This window comes from Ovis aries, chromosome 1 (assembly GCF_016772045.2).
Source record: "Ovis aries strain OAR_USU_Benz2616 breed Rambouillet chromosome 1, ARS-UI_Ramb_v3.0, whole genome shotgun sequence".
Lineage (NCBI taxonomy): Eukaryota > Metazoa > Chordata > Mammalia > Artiodactyla > Bovidae > Ovis > Ovis aries.
Window position 1 is genome coordinate 40311615 of NC_056054.1, and position 16470 is coordinate 40328084.

Consider the following 16470-nt stretch of genomic DNA (forward strand, 5'->3'; position numbering starts at 1 on the left):
TCTTTTGGCTATGCCTTTGTTCTTTTAGTATTCTTTTTAAAATAATTTTAAAATTACCTATTTTTTAGGTATATTTTAGGTATTCTTGTTATCAAATAGGGCCTTTGAGAACTGTCTGAGAAGAAAGAATAGTTCATAAAATTTTGCATCACATATTATTGATGGAAAATATCAAATCTGTGTGTAGCTTAAAAAGACTACCATCACCTCTCCCCCCAGAAGTGGGGCTCCTAATATACGTTGTCTGTTTTTTGAGTTACTGGTCATGAAATTGTTTAAGTGGGAGTATCAGCACTTAAAAACAATGAAATAGAAAATATCAGAATACATTACACATGATAGGTGTTTTGCTTCCTGATGCTTTTGTTTCAGAAATATATATATATATGCTCATATGTGTGGGCTTCCCTGAGGCTCAGAGAGTAAAGAATCTGCCTGCAAGGCAGGAGACCTGGGTTTGACCCCTGGGTTGGAAAGATCCCCTGGAGAAAAGAGAATGGCAGCCCATTCTCTAGTATTCTTGCCTGGAGAAATCCATGGACAGAGGAGCCTGGTGAGCTATAATCCATGAGGTTGCAAAGAGTCAGACATGATTTAACTACTAATGCACTTACATATGTGTACTGAGGCATAGGTATAAAATCTATTTCTTACTGTGGGTCATGATTAAAAAAGCTTGAAAACACTGGCTCAGAAAACTCATTCATTTTATCTTCTTCCAGCTTTTGTTACCTTATTGAATGGGGAACAAGCCCAGAATGCAATTCAGATGTTTCATCAATATTCTTTTCGAGGAAAAGACTTAGTAGTCCAGCTCCAGCCAACTGATGCTTTGCTGTGTATCACCAACTTGCCCACTTCTTTTACATTAGAAGAGTTTGAAGAACTTGTTCGTGCTTATGGGAATGTCGAGAGATGTTTTCTTGTCTACAGTGAAGTTACTGGCCATTCCAAAGGCTACGGATTTGTAGAATACATGAAAAAGGACTTTGCTGCAAAGGCTCGATTGGAGCTATTGGGTAAACAGTTGGGAGCATCAGCTGTCTTTGCACAGTGGATGGATGTTAATCTATTGGCCCCAGAGCTCATTCATTCTAAGTGCCTTTGTATAGATAAACTCCCTAGTGACTATAGGGATTCAGAGGAGCTGTTGCAGTTTTTTTCCCGTATCCATAAACCTGTGTTTTGCCAGGTATGTATTTTTAAGGTATTATTTGAAAATATCTACATATTGCATCTGCATGCACTCACAAATTTATTATACCTATGTAAATATCACCATGGATAATCTCATTCTACTTTAGTTTGTAATGAACACTTTAATATGGTAAATTTTAAATTAATTTTTTTTCTTGATGGGCCAGACTATATTGTTTTTATGTAATTATGTCTTAGCAAACCCATCACTTAATGCATCCACCTTCTCCTGCCATCTGTTCTTGAACCATTCATGTGTTGATCACTTCATCCACCCACATTTGATCTGTCACATTCTCAGTGCCAGATAACATACTGCTAAATGTCAGAAGTATAACAAGTAGAAAGATATTCTCTCTATACCTCACAGTTTTGTAGAGTACACTGATAAGCAAATAACTGTACATCCCATATGAAGAGTGAGATAATGCAAAACAGAAAAGTGTTACATGGTGTAGAAAGAATGCTTTATTCTGTCTTAATATAGCACCCCACTCCAGCACTCTTGCCTGGCAAATCCCATGGACAGAGGAGCCAGGTAGGCTGCGGTCCATGGGGTCTCGGAGAGTCGGACACGACTGAGCGACTTCACTTTCTCTTTTCACTTTCTTGCATTGGAGAAGGAAATGGCAACCCACTCCAGTGTTCTTGCCTGGAGAATCCCAGGGACAGGGGAGCCTAGTGGGCTGCTGTCTATGGGGTCGCACAGAGTCGGACACGACTGAAGTGACTTAGCAGCAGCAATGGGGTCATGCTAAGTGAGGCATTTAGAGAAGATCCCTGAAGACTGACAACATTGATAAGAATTTTCAAACACTTTATCAGAATAAAATTGAATAAATTCTACCAAATAGACAAGAATATATACTGTATATGGCTCCTTCCCATACAGATTTTTATAGTACCTGATGAAATCTTTCTCTTTCACTTCCCTTCGTTTCTTCCTTCTCTTTATTCTCTTCTCCTTTGCTCCTTCTTATCTCCCATCTTTCCTCTGCTCACCCTTATTTTTCTGTTATCATACACGTATTGAATCTCTACTCTTGAAGTAGAAAGTTTGAAATTTATTATAGTTTATTTAATTAAAATTAATGCTACATCTTACTTTTTCTTACATTTCTGCCTCTCCAATCCCAATATAATCATCAAAGAAACTGTCCATGGAGCTTCAAAAAATTAGAATACTTTGTGGCAAATCTTTGCCAAGTTATTGAAAATTGTCTTATTGATATGCTATTCTTGAATACTAGGAATTATACAGCGATATCCTGTGGCCAAGCATAATTCTTTGTAGTGTTAGTTGACGCCTTTGAAGCAAATATGAGGGGAAAGCTGTTTTTTTCATTTTGTATTTGAATTATGAACCTTGGAGTTAGAAGGGACTTAGGTTATCTGGTCTTGTTCTCCATCTGGTTAGAAAAGAAAAAGATTTGTTACAATCATTGTAAGTGATCATTTAGCTTTTGTTAAAATATTTTGAAGTAATGGAAAATTAACTATTAATAGATCACAAGTCATGCCATTACATATTTGAATGGCTCTCATATTGAATGGAAATATTCCTCTTTAAAATTACCAGTGCTATGAAACTATAATGATATTTTCTTTTGAAAGACTTAAAATGATAGTATAGTTTATTTGGCATGAAGATTATATAATAAACTAAGAATAATAAAAACATTTTAGAAATTTTCAAAAGCTTAATAAAGCCACTTTAACTATCTTTACCAGTAAATCTGTTAAACTCAGGCTCTCTCGTTTGGTAGGCTGACATAGACTGTATGGATGACACAGTCTTCTTACCTTATGATCAAAAGGGACCAAAGGGACTAATGGCTTTTACAAATCTAAATTTAAGATTTGGTTTGGATAAAAGGAATGAGGTTGTAGGAGAAATATTTGGAAGAGGTAGATATTTTCCCTTTCTCCCACATGAATGGAAGAATGTTTTATGGAGGAAAAGACATTTGAGGACAGTTTTAAAAGGAAGAAAGCACGAGAAGGGAAAAAACCAGAAATTTGGTCTAATATACAAAAAAGCTTCAAAAGTAAGAGAAAAAAAGCTAAAAAATGACTAAGAAATGATTGAATTGTATGCCAATTTATGAGATGCCAAGTCCAACAGAAGTTTTGTAGATATTTCTATTGGACTATTTCTATACTTCAGAGACATACAAAGCTAAATTTTATTACATTTATCGCTAGATACAAATGTGTTTAAGATGGTTCAGATATGTTCAACACTTAGAAACTTTTTAGTGTTGCATTTTTTTTTTTTATTTTTGCTCTTTGTACCAGACTTTATGGATCCAGGGCTTTAGTATCTTCCTTTACACTCTTACACATGGGTGACTGGAAATAAATTGAGTTCTGCATTGCAGAAGTTTATTTGGGGCACATTCAGGAAAAGATTGTGTCCTGCATATCGTATTTTAAACAAACCTGGGGCACAGTTTCCTACATAAGGTTTACTTTGGTATACTTGACCAAATTCCTGGGATCTACCTAAAATATTGAAATAAAAGTTGAATATGGTTCCTTCTACTTTTGTTCTCTTGATAATGCTTATAGATACATGATCAAATTCAACAGGTTTCATAGTCTGTGTATCTGGTAAATTATTTTAAAGAAAGTTCGATTGTTGTATCCCCAAATTTTTCTATAGATTATTAATTATCTATATATTAATACATAGGAACTATGATCATTTGAACATTGACTTTTAAAATAAATCAGAGATTCAAAGAAGCAGAAAGAAGCTTGACAGAATCTTACTTATCTTCCCATCTTCTAGAAAGACTGTACCTACCCAACTAGTAAACTTTTATTTTCAGAAAAAAAAGGAATACAATATTTTCACCGGTATCATGCTTTGAGACATTTGTCCTTGAATTTACAGATGATATACTTGTAAATAAATTCTAACTAAATGTTAGAATTCCCTTTTTAATGATTGTGTCACATCAGCTCGCACAGGATGAAGGTAATTATGTTGGTGGCTTTGCAGTGGTTGAATATAGCACTGCAGAGCATGCGGAAGAGGTTCAACAAGCAGCTGATGGAATGGCCATCAGGGGAAGCAAAGTTCAAGTTTCCTTCTGTGCCCCGGGAGCACCAGGGCGAAGTACCTTAGCAGCACTGATAGCAGCTCAACGTGTGGTAAGTTGTTCTTTTTTAAAAACATGGAGAAATTCAAGTATCCAAACTAGTTAATCATTGATTGGACTTCCATTATATTTTTATTACATGAAGACACTCTTCTTCTTTTTTTTTAATTGACTAAATAACACTTCTGCCAAATCAACCCAGGAGTCAGTAAAATAGAGGAAACTGTGTTTTGTAAAGTGTATTCATCTCAAGAATTGAGGAAATTTTTATTTAGTCAGTAAATGTTTGAGTTCCTGTTCTGCAGGTTTTGATTACAGCATGCCCCCCTTTTCAAAAACTGTTCATAAGTGTGCATGTGGGACTGACTTCTTTATTGGAACTGTCTCTTATTACTCCCCTCTCTACTTCTCTGGTTGAAAATTCCTTGTAGGGAGCAACTATTCCTGCTTCACAGTTTCTTACTCCTTGCACCTAGAATAGTAAATACCCGTTGATTAAATGAAGGAAGAAACACACTTTTGAAGGGTCCAGGGAAGACTTCAGAATTGCAAAGGTGACATTTGAATGTAATGTTAAGGTACAATTTTGAAATGTTATGGGGGTGGAGAATAGGATTGCCAGATGAACACAGATTTTGCATGAGACATACTTACATTTAACATTGTTTATCTGGCACCCTGTGTTTTTACTTGCTGAATCTAGCACCCCCAAGGAGGGAGAATGAGTGATTGAACATACTCTGGTTGTGACAAAACCTTTCCAGCCGTAGGAGGAGATGAATTTTCATGCTTGAAAAGTGGAAGAGGTTTAGGTAGGCTGAGTGTGTAGAGATGTGTGGTGAAATGGTAGCTCAATGCAAGCAGAGGGAGGGCTGGAGCACTCACAGCTTAGATGGAACTTGATAAGCGAGGTCAAGTTTACAAATTCCAAAGGGAATTTATAAAGTATATATACAAGGTATTGACAAGATCATAGTTAAGACAACAAGAAATCACCTAGTCTGGAAATGGTTTGTAAATAAAAGTGGAGAGAGAAGGACAATCAGGGGAGGAAAGGAGGGCAGAAGAGACGAAAGGTTTCACTGGTACCCTACCGTCGTTTCACTTGCCCTCCTCCTCTTATTCTTTGATCTCACCTCTGGTCCTGGATGTCTTCTCCCTTTTTGTTTTTTCCTTCCCTTCTTAGGTTCTTCTGATCCTCATATCCTTGACTGGCATAATTCATGACTTCAGCCATTCTTTCACTGTCAATTTCATTGCCTTTAGTCAAGTTGTCTCAGTTGGATTGGATTTGCTGAGTTTCTGAGTCTGAATCCATCCAGTCACTCACTTTTGCAGTCAGCATACTCTGTCTTCTTGGAGAAAAACAGACAACTAGGTGACTTAGTGCTCCTGCAAATGTCTGACATTCTTTATAGCTGACTCCCCAGCAAAGCTAGCTCAAATCTTCACTCTTTTCTAGTCTTTGTCCTTCTTTCTATCTGATGGTTGTGGCTGCTACTTTATAGAAATATACAGGCCATGTGCTGGACTCATTCATTTACTTTCTCTCACACTCCCTGAGCAAGAGTGCCCCACTTTTTACTTCTTTTTTCTCTTTAATAGCATTCATTCCATAAATACTTGGTACCTGCTACATACGAGATGTATTAGAGGTATTTAGGATTCACCAGTGAACAAAGGTCCGTCTAGTCAAAGCTATGGTTTTTCTGGTAGTCATGTATGGATGTGAGAGTTGGATTATAAAGAAAGCTGAGCGCAGAAGAATTGATGCTTTTGAACTGTGGTGTTGGAGAAGACTCGAGAGTCCTTTGGACTGCAAGGAGATCCAACCAGTCCATCCTAAAGGAAATCAGTCTTGAATATTCATTGGAACGACTGATGCTGAGGCTGAAAGTCCAGTTCCTTGGCCACCTGATGTGAAGAACTGACTCATTGGAAAAGACCCTGATGCGGGGAAAGCCTGAGGGCAGGAGAAGAAGGGGATGACAGAGGATGAGATGGTTGGATGGCACCACTGACTCAATGACCATGAGCTTGAGTAAACTCTGGGAGCTGGTGATGGACAGGGAAGCCAGCGTGCTGCAGTCCATGGGGTCGCAAAGAGTCGGACACAACTGAGCGACTGAACTGAGTGAACAAAACAAAGATCCTTGCTGTCATGGAGGGAGTGCCCTGTTGCCCTCCCACCAAAGCGGGAGCTCATGCCCCCGCCCATCCTCAAGGATCTGCCTCCTCTACTTTCTACTTGACCTGTTGTTCACTACCTCCATCCCATTTGCTTATAAACACACTTGAATCTTTTCCTTTCTAGATGCAGGCCTTTGAAATACTTTTTCCTTACAACTGGAGCTTCTTGAACAGTTAGATCCCACTAGTCACCTTTTTTTTTTTCCATTTCTCATTTCCTTCTCAGCCCAATGCAGTGTAGTTTCTGCCTCCACTATTAAGTGAATCTGTTCTCTTTAAGATTGACAGGAATTTTGTAATCAAGTCACATAGGTACTTTTCAGTCTTTCTTTGCCTGGTTTCTTTGCAGCATTAATTTTATTATTATTTTTTAATATAAATTTATTTATTTTAATTGAAGGCTAATTACTTTACACTATTGTATCTTTGCAGCATTTAAAACCAACTGCCTACTGCCTTGAATTCCACCTACCATCCTTTTCCTCTCTGTCTAATTGTTCCATCCTTTTCTTCTTTTTTCCCAGAGGGACACTATCAGTAGACCTCTGTACTAGGCTCACTCACTTTGTTCCTTCATCACTCCAGTGGCTTCAGTTATTGCCTATCAGTGATGATTCCTACTCTTATATTTTTGAACCAAATTGTTCTAAAGCACTAAATCTGTATTTTAAAATGATTAGTAGATATCCCCTTTTTATGTTATATGGATAGTTCAATTTTAGCATTTCCAAAAGGATACTGTTTTTCCCTGGGACTTGGATTTCTCTGTGCTCTAATATCTGTGTGTGGCATCAGTTCATTCAAACTAAAAACCCAATCATGATTGATCTTCATCTACTCTCCAGTTCAGAATGCCAAGAATCTTAGCAAGTCTTTCAGTTCCACATCCTGATATCTACTAAATCCTTGGGACTTGTCAGCATCTTTGTTACTTTACTCAGGATCTAATTTTTCTCACCTTGATGATTTGAATAACCTGCTATATGATTGCCACGTCATTAGTCTTTCCTATTCTAATCCATCTTCTACAGTGCCACAAAAGTGATCTTTCTCATCCTCAAACCAAATTATGTCATTCTCTTGCTTAATATTCTTTAATGTGTGCGTAAGTTCAATTCCTCACCATAGTAAACAGCCCTTCATGGGACCTTTAATAGATATCATGATTAGATATTAGTAACAGTGAGAAATCTTAAATTTTTCTCAGCCTTAAAAGTAATGTACTGCATTGATTTTTTTTCTTATGTGTTCAAATTGGCATTGAACTTTATCAGAATATTTCTACAACTGTTGGGATAATTATGGGATTTCTCCCTAAGTTCATTAAAGTGCTGAATTACATTGATAGACTTTTCTAATGTTATACTATCTTTGTGTTGTGAATCCTCATTGATAAGATTATTTTTCCTATGTATTGTTTGATTTTATTGGATAATATTTGTTATATGTGCAGAGGTACTCATGAGTGGAAATGCTTAAATTTGGGGGTAGCATTTTTGCTTAGTTTTGAAATTGAGAGAACATTGACCTCATTAAATGTTTTTTTCTCTGAACCTCTCCTTCTTTTCTTTCTATTCATGGATCAGTTTGTATGTAGTAGGGATTTTCTGTTCTTTGAAAGTTTGAGAGAGCTCATCTATGAAGCCATGTAGACCTAGTCCTTATGTCTCTCCCAGAAGAAAATCATTGATTACCACTTAAGTTTCTTCTGTGAATATTAGATATATTAGTTTATTTTTCTCTGTGTGGTATATGTGGCATTTGATTATAGTCTACAAATTTATCCACTTAGTCTGAGTTTTAAAATTTATTGACGCATAGCTATTTATAAAATTTTATTTTTTAAATGTGTCATGTCTAATCTTTTTTCATTGTATGTCTTATTTATTTGCATTTTCTTTCCCCCAGTTAGTCTTGCAGACTGTTTTGCCTTTCAAAGAAATAGTTTTTGTTTATTATTTGTTTTTTCTATCTGTTGCATATTCTTGCCCTGTCTTTATAATCTTCTTGCTTCTTTCTTTGGACTTACTCTTTCTCTCCCATCTTTATTAATATCAGTAGTTAGCTCATCTGTTTTCAACCTATGTTGTTTCCTGATGAATGTAGTTAAAGTAAGTTTACTTCTGTAACTAATGCTATAACTATGTGTCATAAATTTTATATTATGAATGTTTCAATTTTTTAATGATTTCCTTTTAGCTTAATTAATAGTTTTTCCCCAGGTTATAGCTACCTAAGAATTTTTAAAAGCTATTCTCCTGATATAGGTTTCTTTTGATATATAATTGACACACAGCATTATATTAGGTGAACATCCAATGATTCAGTATTTACATATACTGTGAAACGATCACCTCAGTAAGACTAGTTAGCATCCATCACCACACATAATTACAGATTTTTTTTTCTTGTGTTGGGAACTTTTAGGATCTGTCTCTTGGCAGCCTTCACATATGCAGTAGAGTATTATGAATGGTAGTCAGCCTTCACATATGCAGTAGAGTATTATGAATGGTAGTCAGCCTTCACATATGCAGTAGAGTATTGTGAATGGTAGTCACAGTCACTGTGCTGTACATTAAATTCTCAGGACTTGTCTCAACACTAGACTTTGTGCTTTTCACCCCCTTTGCCATTTCACTCACTCTTCACCCAGTCCCTCTGGCAGCCGTCAATCTGTTCTCTGTATCTGTGGTCTTGGTTTGTTTTTGTTTTAAGATTGCACATATAAGTGAGATCATACAGTATTAGTCTTTCTCTGTCTGACTTATTTCGCTTAGCATAATGCCCTCCAAGTTCATCCGTTTTGTTACAAATGACAAGATTTCATTCTTTTTGTGGCTGAATAATACTCCATTGTCTATATACATATACATACCACATTTTCACCAGGGCTTCCCTCGTGGCTCAGATGGTAAAGAATACGCCTGCAGTGCGGGAGACCTGGGTTTGATCCCTGGGTCAGGAAGATCCCCTGGAGAAGGAAATGGCAACCCACCCCAGTATCCTTGGCTGGAAAGTTCCATGGATGGAGGAGCCTGGCAGACTGTAGTACATGAGGTTTCAAAGAGTTGGACATGACTAATGGACGGAGGAGCCTGGTAGGCTGCAGTCCATGGGGTCGCTAAGAGTCGGACACGACTGAGCGACTTCACTTTCACTTTTCACTTTCATGCATTGGAGAAGGAAATGGCAACCCACTCCAGTGTTCTTGCCTGGAGAATCCCAGGGACGGGGGAGCCTGGTAGGCTGCCATCTATGGGATCGCACAGAGTCAGACACGACTGAAGCAACTTAGCAGCAGCAGCAGCAGCAAGCGACTTCACTTTCACCACGTTTTCTTTACCCATTCATCAATTTTTAGGACACTTTTGCTGTTTTCATGTCTTGGTTATTGTAAATAATGCAACAATGAATATGGGGGTCCATATATCTTTTTGAGTTAGGGTTTTTGTTTCTTTGGATAAATACCTAAAGCTGACTTGCTGGGTCGTATGGTAGTTAGGGTAGTATGAGTTAGGGTTTTGCTTCTTTGGATAAATACCTAAAGCTGACTTGCTGGGTCGTATGGTAGTTAGGGTAGTATGAGTTAGGTTTTTGCTTCTTTGGATAAATACCTAAAGCTGACTTGCTGGGTCATATGGTAGTTCTGGTTTCAACTTTTTGAGGAACCTCTGATCTGTTTGCTAACACTTGTCATGTTGTCTTTAAACTTTTTTCCTTTATTTTTGTTTCCCATTTACTATTGAATAAATTAGAATTTTCTTCTGCTTTAAGAGTGATATATTTTGTTTTATCCTATGGATGATTATTCCTAGCTTATTAACACCCAAGGCTGATCAGTATCTCTTTCTTCCTTCCCACATAGTTCATTCTAAATTCCATCCTGCTGCTTCCTTCTATTCCACCTACCACCATATTGAGAATACATAAAATACATCTTTAAGATTCCCTTAATTTGTGTTTTTTTTTCTTTTTCTTTTTGCGGGGGGTGGGGGGGTGTGGGCATCATACCATGCAGCTTGCAGGATCTCAGTTCCCTGACCAGGGACTGAACCCAGGTCATGGCAGTGAAAGCACTGAGTCCTAACCACTGGACTGCCGTTCAATTCCCAACCTTAATGTTTTTGCTTGCTTATATGGTCTTGGTTTTTGTATACATGATTCAAATTAGCTACAATATTACATATCTTTATTTCCACATATCATGTAATGTCATGCATTTATTCTTATTTTCAGAAAGGATATGCATGTAGTAAAAACTTTTGAGACTGTGTATGGCTGGAAATATTTTTTATTTCTTTTCCACATTTAATAGCTTAGCTGAATAAAAAAAATCTAGATTCAAAGATTTTTTCCTGCAACACTTTGAAAATATTAATTTGTTGCTTTCTTAAATCCAGTGATGATACTTTGAGAATGAAGATGATATTAATCTGCTTCTTGTTTTGTTTTGGGATTTTTTTTTTTTTTTGAGATATGTTCTTCCTTACTGGAAGTTTTTACTATTGGGGATGGGCAGGGCTTTGATGTTCCTCATTTCATGCCAAAAAATATGAGCAGGTGTGTTTTTTTCTGTATCGTAATTGGAACCCTTTCATTTTGTGGTCTTGAGTTTTTTTTGAATTCTGGGAAATTCTCAGACATTATTTCTTCAAAGATTTCCATCATTTCTAATCCTTCAGATACTCCTTCTATGTAGATATTCAGACTTGCAGTCTCTCCATTGCCTTGGTTTTTTCTTTTGTTTTGTTTGCATTTTTCATTACCATTTTATTTTGTTGTCAGTTCCTGCTTTATCCTTTGCTCATATATTCTTTGATCTTTATCTGACCTGACCTTTCAGATCACTATTTTGTTTTTCAGTCACATATATCCTACTATTTAATATATCTATTAAAGAACAGAGTCGAGGTTAAGAATAATTCTTTATGCGTTTCTTCAGTTCCCTTACCTATAGAATGGGGGTATAATACCAACCCTGATGAGTTGCTTTGGGGCATTAAGTGATTTAGTCCATGTAACAGGCTTAGAACAATGCCAAGTGTATACAGTAAGTGATGGCTGCTATTATTTTTTCCCAAACAGTTGTGCTTTTTGTACATCATATTTCTAATTGGTTGTTCTTTATAACTGCTTCTCCATGATTCATGTTACCAATAAAAATCGGTTACATTTTTTTTAGGATATCTGCTTTGTTTAGTTAACATTCTTACTATTTCCTATCGTCTCTTATAGGTGCTTTGGTTTGTTGCCTTTAGTTTTTGTGGCTGCATTTTCCAGGTGTCTAGTTACTTTGTTCTGTGATTGCATATTTCTTTTGGTAGCGGGGTGGCGATTAGCTTCCTTGTATGTGAGTGTGTAGACGTTGAGAGGCTAGAGGATGGATAAGGAGAGCTGGTTTTTAAAAACTGAGAGCAATGTCATATATTAACAATGTCATATATTTACAATGGCATAGCTACCCAGTTATATGTATATAAAGCCCATCCATCTTTGTTTCATATTAGAAGATTAATGAATCAAGACCTAATTATAAGAAAATATTGCTTTGTAAAGCATCCCACATTATTAAACTTTAGATCAACATTATAGTAAGGTTCTTCTGTAGTATCAAAGTATTCATATTGTGTCAGGTTACCTCCCTGTTAGTAAATTCAGATTCCCTTGGAGAAGGAAATGGCAACCCACTCCAGTACTCTTGCCTGGAGAATCCCATGGCAGGAGGAGCCTGGTAGGCTACAATCCATGGGGTTGCAAAGAGTCGGACACGACTGAGTGACTTCACTTTTGCTTTGATATCTTGCCCCTTGCATGAAGAGATTTATCTGACTAAATTTTTAGTTCTCTTAAAGCCAATTTCTATTTCACTGAAACAGTCTATGAGGATTTTGGTGTATATTGCATGAATATCTTAGAATGTTGTGCTGTGCTTAGTTGCTCAGTCGTGTTTAACTCTTTGTGACGCCATGGACCACTGCCCACCAGGCTCTTCTGTCCATAAGGATTCTCCAGGCAAGAATACTGGAGTGGCTTGCCATGCCCTTCTCCACGGGACCTTCCTTACCCAAGGATCAAACCCAGGTCTCCCGCCTTGCAGGCAGATTTTTTTTTACCAGCTGAGCTACCAGAGAAGCTCATATCTTAGAGTATCTTCTTATAATTAGGAATTGTGGTAGAATGTATACAAGTGTATGACTAGAAATAAAACAAGTTGTGTTTATTATAAAATAGATCTAATCAGACAAATGAGAATTTCTGGGGGGGGGTAGGGTGGGGAAGCCTTTACAGTTTCATCTTTGTGCTTACCTGTGTTCTAATTTTTGTATTTCTGTATTCATCGAAGAGGCACAGTAATCAAAAGGGCTTACTTCCAGAGCCAAATCCAGTGCAAATCATGAAAAGTTTAAACAACCCTGCCATGTTGCAAATTCTTCTACAACCCCAGCTCTGTGGGCGAACTGTTAAGCCAGGTAAGTGTCACGTGTACTAAAGACATGTAGAATATTGGCATGAGGTTAATTATACTGTTTTACATGAAAAACACATTTCAATTAGTCCACAGTATTTTTTCTAGAATTATCAATGAATTTTAATTAATGATTTGAGGTGAAAATATGTTTTGACTCTTTTTGGTAGACAGAAATTGCTTATGGATTTCCTGATTTTTTTAAAACTAAGTATTAAATATTAAACCTCCAAGTGTAGTTATTGGTTGCCATGAATTTCTAAACCAGGTTTCACATGGATTAATGAGGTAATATTTAACATACTACATTGTTACAGCTCATTTTAGCAAAAGATATAATACTTTTCTATGTAATATTTTTGGCAGAATTACTTTGTTGGAAAGTGCCAAAGATCAGTTTCCTCTCTGCTGTTATCTTTTTTTTTTCATTGTGAAGTTGTTTTACTTTGTTGAAAATGATGAAATAATATCATTTTCTTGTATTGTAGAAATTGTTATAATATTGGCATGCATTAAATATCTATTTAGTATTCATTGGAGGAGTTTGTCTTTTGAAATGCATAGCTGTACATACACAAAATGTATACTTTATCATTAGGAAGTGAATGCCTATATTCAACATTAAGCTTTAAGATTACAAATGTTTAGATTAAATGTATTTATTCTCTTTCAGCTCCAACTGGTCTAACGCCAACTAGCATACTACAGTTCTATTGTAGCACTAGCTGCCTAGGGTTAGCACAGATGCTATGAGTGAGGGCTTAAGTCCTCAACAGGTCTGCCCCTACTTCAGACACTAGCCACACTACAGAGGTCTCCAGGCCTGTTCTGGCTAAATTGCTTCAAATTTGGGAGTTCCTGTGACACCGCAGGTTCAAAAATGTGTTCAGTTCGTTCAGTTGCTCAGTCATGTCCAACTCTTTGCAACCCCATGAATTGCAGCATGCCAGGTTTCCCTGTCCATCACCAACTCCCAGAGCTTGGCCAAATTTGTGTCCATCAAGTTGGTGATGCTATCCAACCATTTCACCCTCTGTCATCGTCTTCTGCTGCCTTCAATCTTTCCCAGCATCAGGATCTTCTCCAATGAGTCTATAGACTCCCATAGCTTAGGAGAGAACTGTACTTAACGATTACAGTTTTGTTACAAAGGATGTAACTCAGAAACAGCATAATCAAGAGACTTAGGGCTGTGGCTCATAGGACCTAACTACAGAGCTTTTATGTTCTTTCCACGTAGGATCAGAGCACATTTGCCTCCCAGCACACCAGTGCATTAATTAACCAGAGATCTCTACTGAACTAGCTTCAGTGTCTAGAGGTTTTATGGGGGTTTTATATGTAGGCATGACTGGCCATGTTATTGAACTCTTATCTGTGGTACTCTTCCTCTTCCTGGAGTCAGGAGGCTAGGCTAATACTTATCTTGGAGAGACAGCAGTGAGCAATCCTGAAGAGAGATCTTAGTTCCTTGCTCAGGAATTGAACCTAGGAAATCTAAATGAAAACCAGGAATCCTAGCCACCAGGCCACCAGGAGCTATGGGCTAGAGGCAAAATGGCCCTGTCTCTTTTCCCCATTTGAAAGCAAGAATGTTTCAAGGAGGCAAAAACTATTAAAAACAGGTATAAAGTTTATTATTAGAGTCACAGCACAATGTATGGGAGAGCACATGGAGAAATAGTGTGTATGTAAGACAGAAACAAGGCAGAAATACACACCCAGTGAGGAGTGCAGTGAAGATGTGATTTAAATCACGTAGAACATTGTTTCCCAGTCTTTGTTTACATCTGGCCAATTATTATATTTTAAATTAATTTATTTATTTTAATTGGAGGCTAATTAATTTACAAGATTGTAGTGGCTTTTGCCATACAGTGACATGAATCAGCCATGGGTGTACATGTGTTCCCCATCCTGAGCCCCGCCCTCCCACCTCCCTCCCCATGCCATCCCTCAGGGTCATCCCAGTGCACCAGCCCTGAGCACCCTGTCTCATGGATTGAACCTGGACGGGCGATCTTTTTCACGTATGATAATATACATGTTTCAATGCTATTCTCTCAAATCATCCCACCCTCGCCCTCTCCTGCAGAGTCCAAAAGTCTGTTCTTTACATCTGTGTCTTTTGCTGTCTCACAAATAGGGTCATTGTTACCATCTTTCTAAATTCCATATATATGCATTAATATACTGTATTGGTGTTTTTATTTTTGACTTACTTCACTCTATATAATGGGCTCCAGTTTCATCCACCTCATTAGAACTGATTCAAATGCATTCTTTTTAATGGCTGAGTAATATTCCATTGTGTATATGTACCACAGCTTTCTTATCCATTTGTCTCCTGATGGACATCTAGGTTGCTTCCATGTCCTGGCTGTTGTAAACAGTGCTGCGATGAACATTGATGTACACGTGTCTCTTTCAAGTCTGGTTTCCTCGGTGTGTATGCCCAGCAGTGGGATTGCTGGGTCATATGGTAGTTCTAGTTCCAGGGTTTTAAGGAATCTCCACACTGTTCTCCACAGTGGCTGTACTAGTTTGCATTCCCACCAACAGTATAAGCGGGTTCCCTTTTATCTGCACCTTCTCCAGCATTTATTGCTTGTAGACTTTTGGATCGCACCCATTCTGACTGGCGTGAGATGGTACTTCATTGTGGTTTTGATTTGCATTTCTCTGATAATGAGTGATGTTGAGCATCTTTTCATGTGTTTGTTAGCCATCTGTATGTCTTCTTTGGAGAAATGTCTGTTTAGTTCTTTGGCCCATTTTGTGATTGGGTCATTTATTTTTCTGGAATTGAGCTACAGGAGCTGCTTTATACTTTTGAGATTAATTCTTTGTCAGTTGCTTCATTTGCTATTATTTTCTCCCATTCTGAAGGCTGTCTTTTCACCTTGCTTATAGTTTCCTTTGTTGTGCAAAAGCTTTTAATTTTAATTAGGTCCCATTTGTTTATTTTTGCTTTTATTTCCATTACTCTTGGAGGTGGGTCATAGAGGATCCTGCTGTGTCAGAGAGTATTTTGCCTATGTTTTCCTCTAGGAGTTTTATAGTTTCTGGTCTTACATTTAGATCTTTAACCCATTTTGAGTTTATTTTTGTGTCTGGTGTTAGAAAGTGTTCCAGTTTCTTTCTTTTACAAGTGGTTGACCAGTTTTCCCAGGACCATTTGTTAAGGGGATTGTCTTTTCTCCATTGTATATTCTTGCCTCCTTTGTCAAAGATAATGTGTCCATAGGTGCGTGGATTTATCTCTGGGCTTTCTATTTTGTTCCATTGATCTTATTTCGGTCTTTGTGCCAGTACCATACTGTCTTAATGACTATAGCTTTGTAGTATAGTCTGAAGTCAGGCAGGTTGATTCCTCCAGTTCCATTCTTCTTAAGATTGCTTTGGCTGTTCGAGGTTTACATTTGGCCAATTATCTTGTTTCTTTCTTCACACCTGACTGATCCTTGGACCCTCCTCCCAGATATGTGAGCAACTTTTTGATAAGAT

At 37.4% G+C, this 16470-nt stretch overlaps 1 protein-coding gene across 3 annotated transcripts in view; it reads left to right on the top strand.

The window, feature by feature from the left end:
• Window positions 1-16470, top strand: part of RAVER2 (ribonucleoprotein, PTB binding 2) — a 146209-nt gene that overhangs the window by 50074 nt on the left and 79665 nt on the right. For all 3 annotated transcript variants that reach the window (XM_012167788.4, XM_042249271.1, XM_060410635.1), the window contains 3 exons: window positions 723-1192; window positions 4165-4356; window positions 12841-12967. In XM_012167788.4, the coding sequence (XP_012023178.3) occupies window positions 723-1192; window positions 4165-4356; window positions 12841-12967 (789 nt within the window). The remainder of the gene's footprint in view (window positions 1-722; window positions 1193-4164; window positions 4357-12840; window positions 12968-16470) is intronic.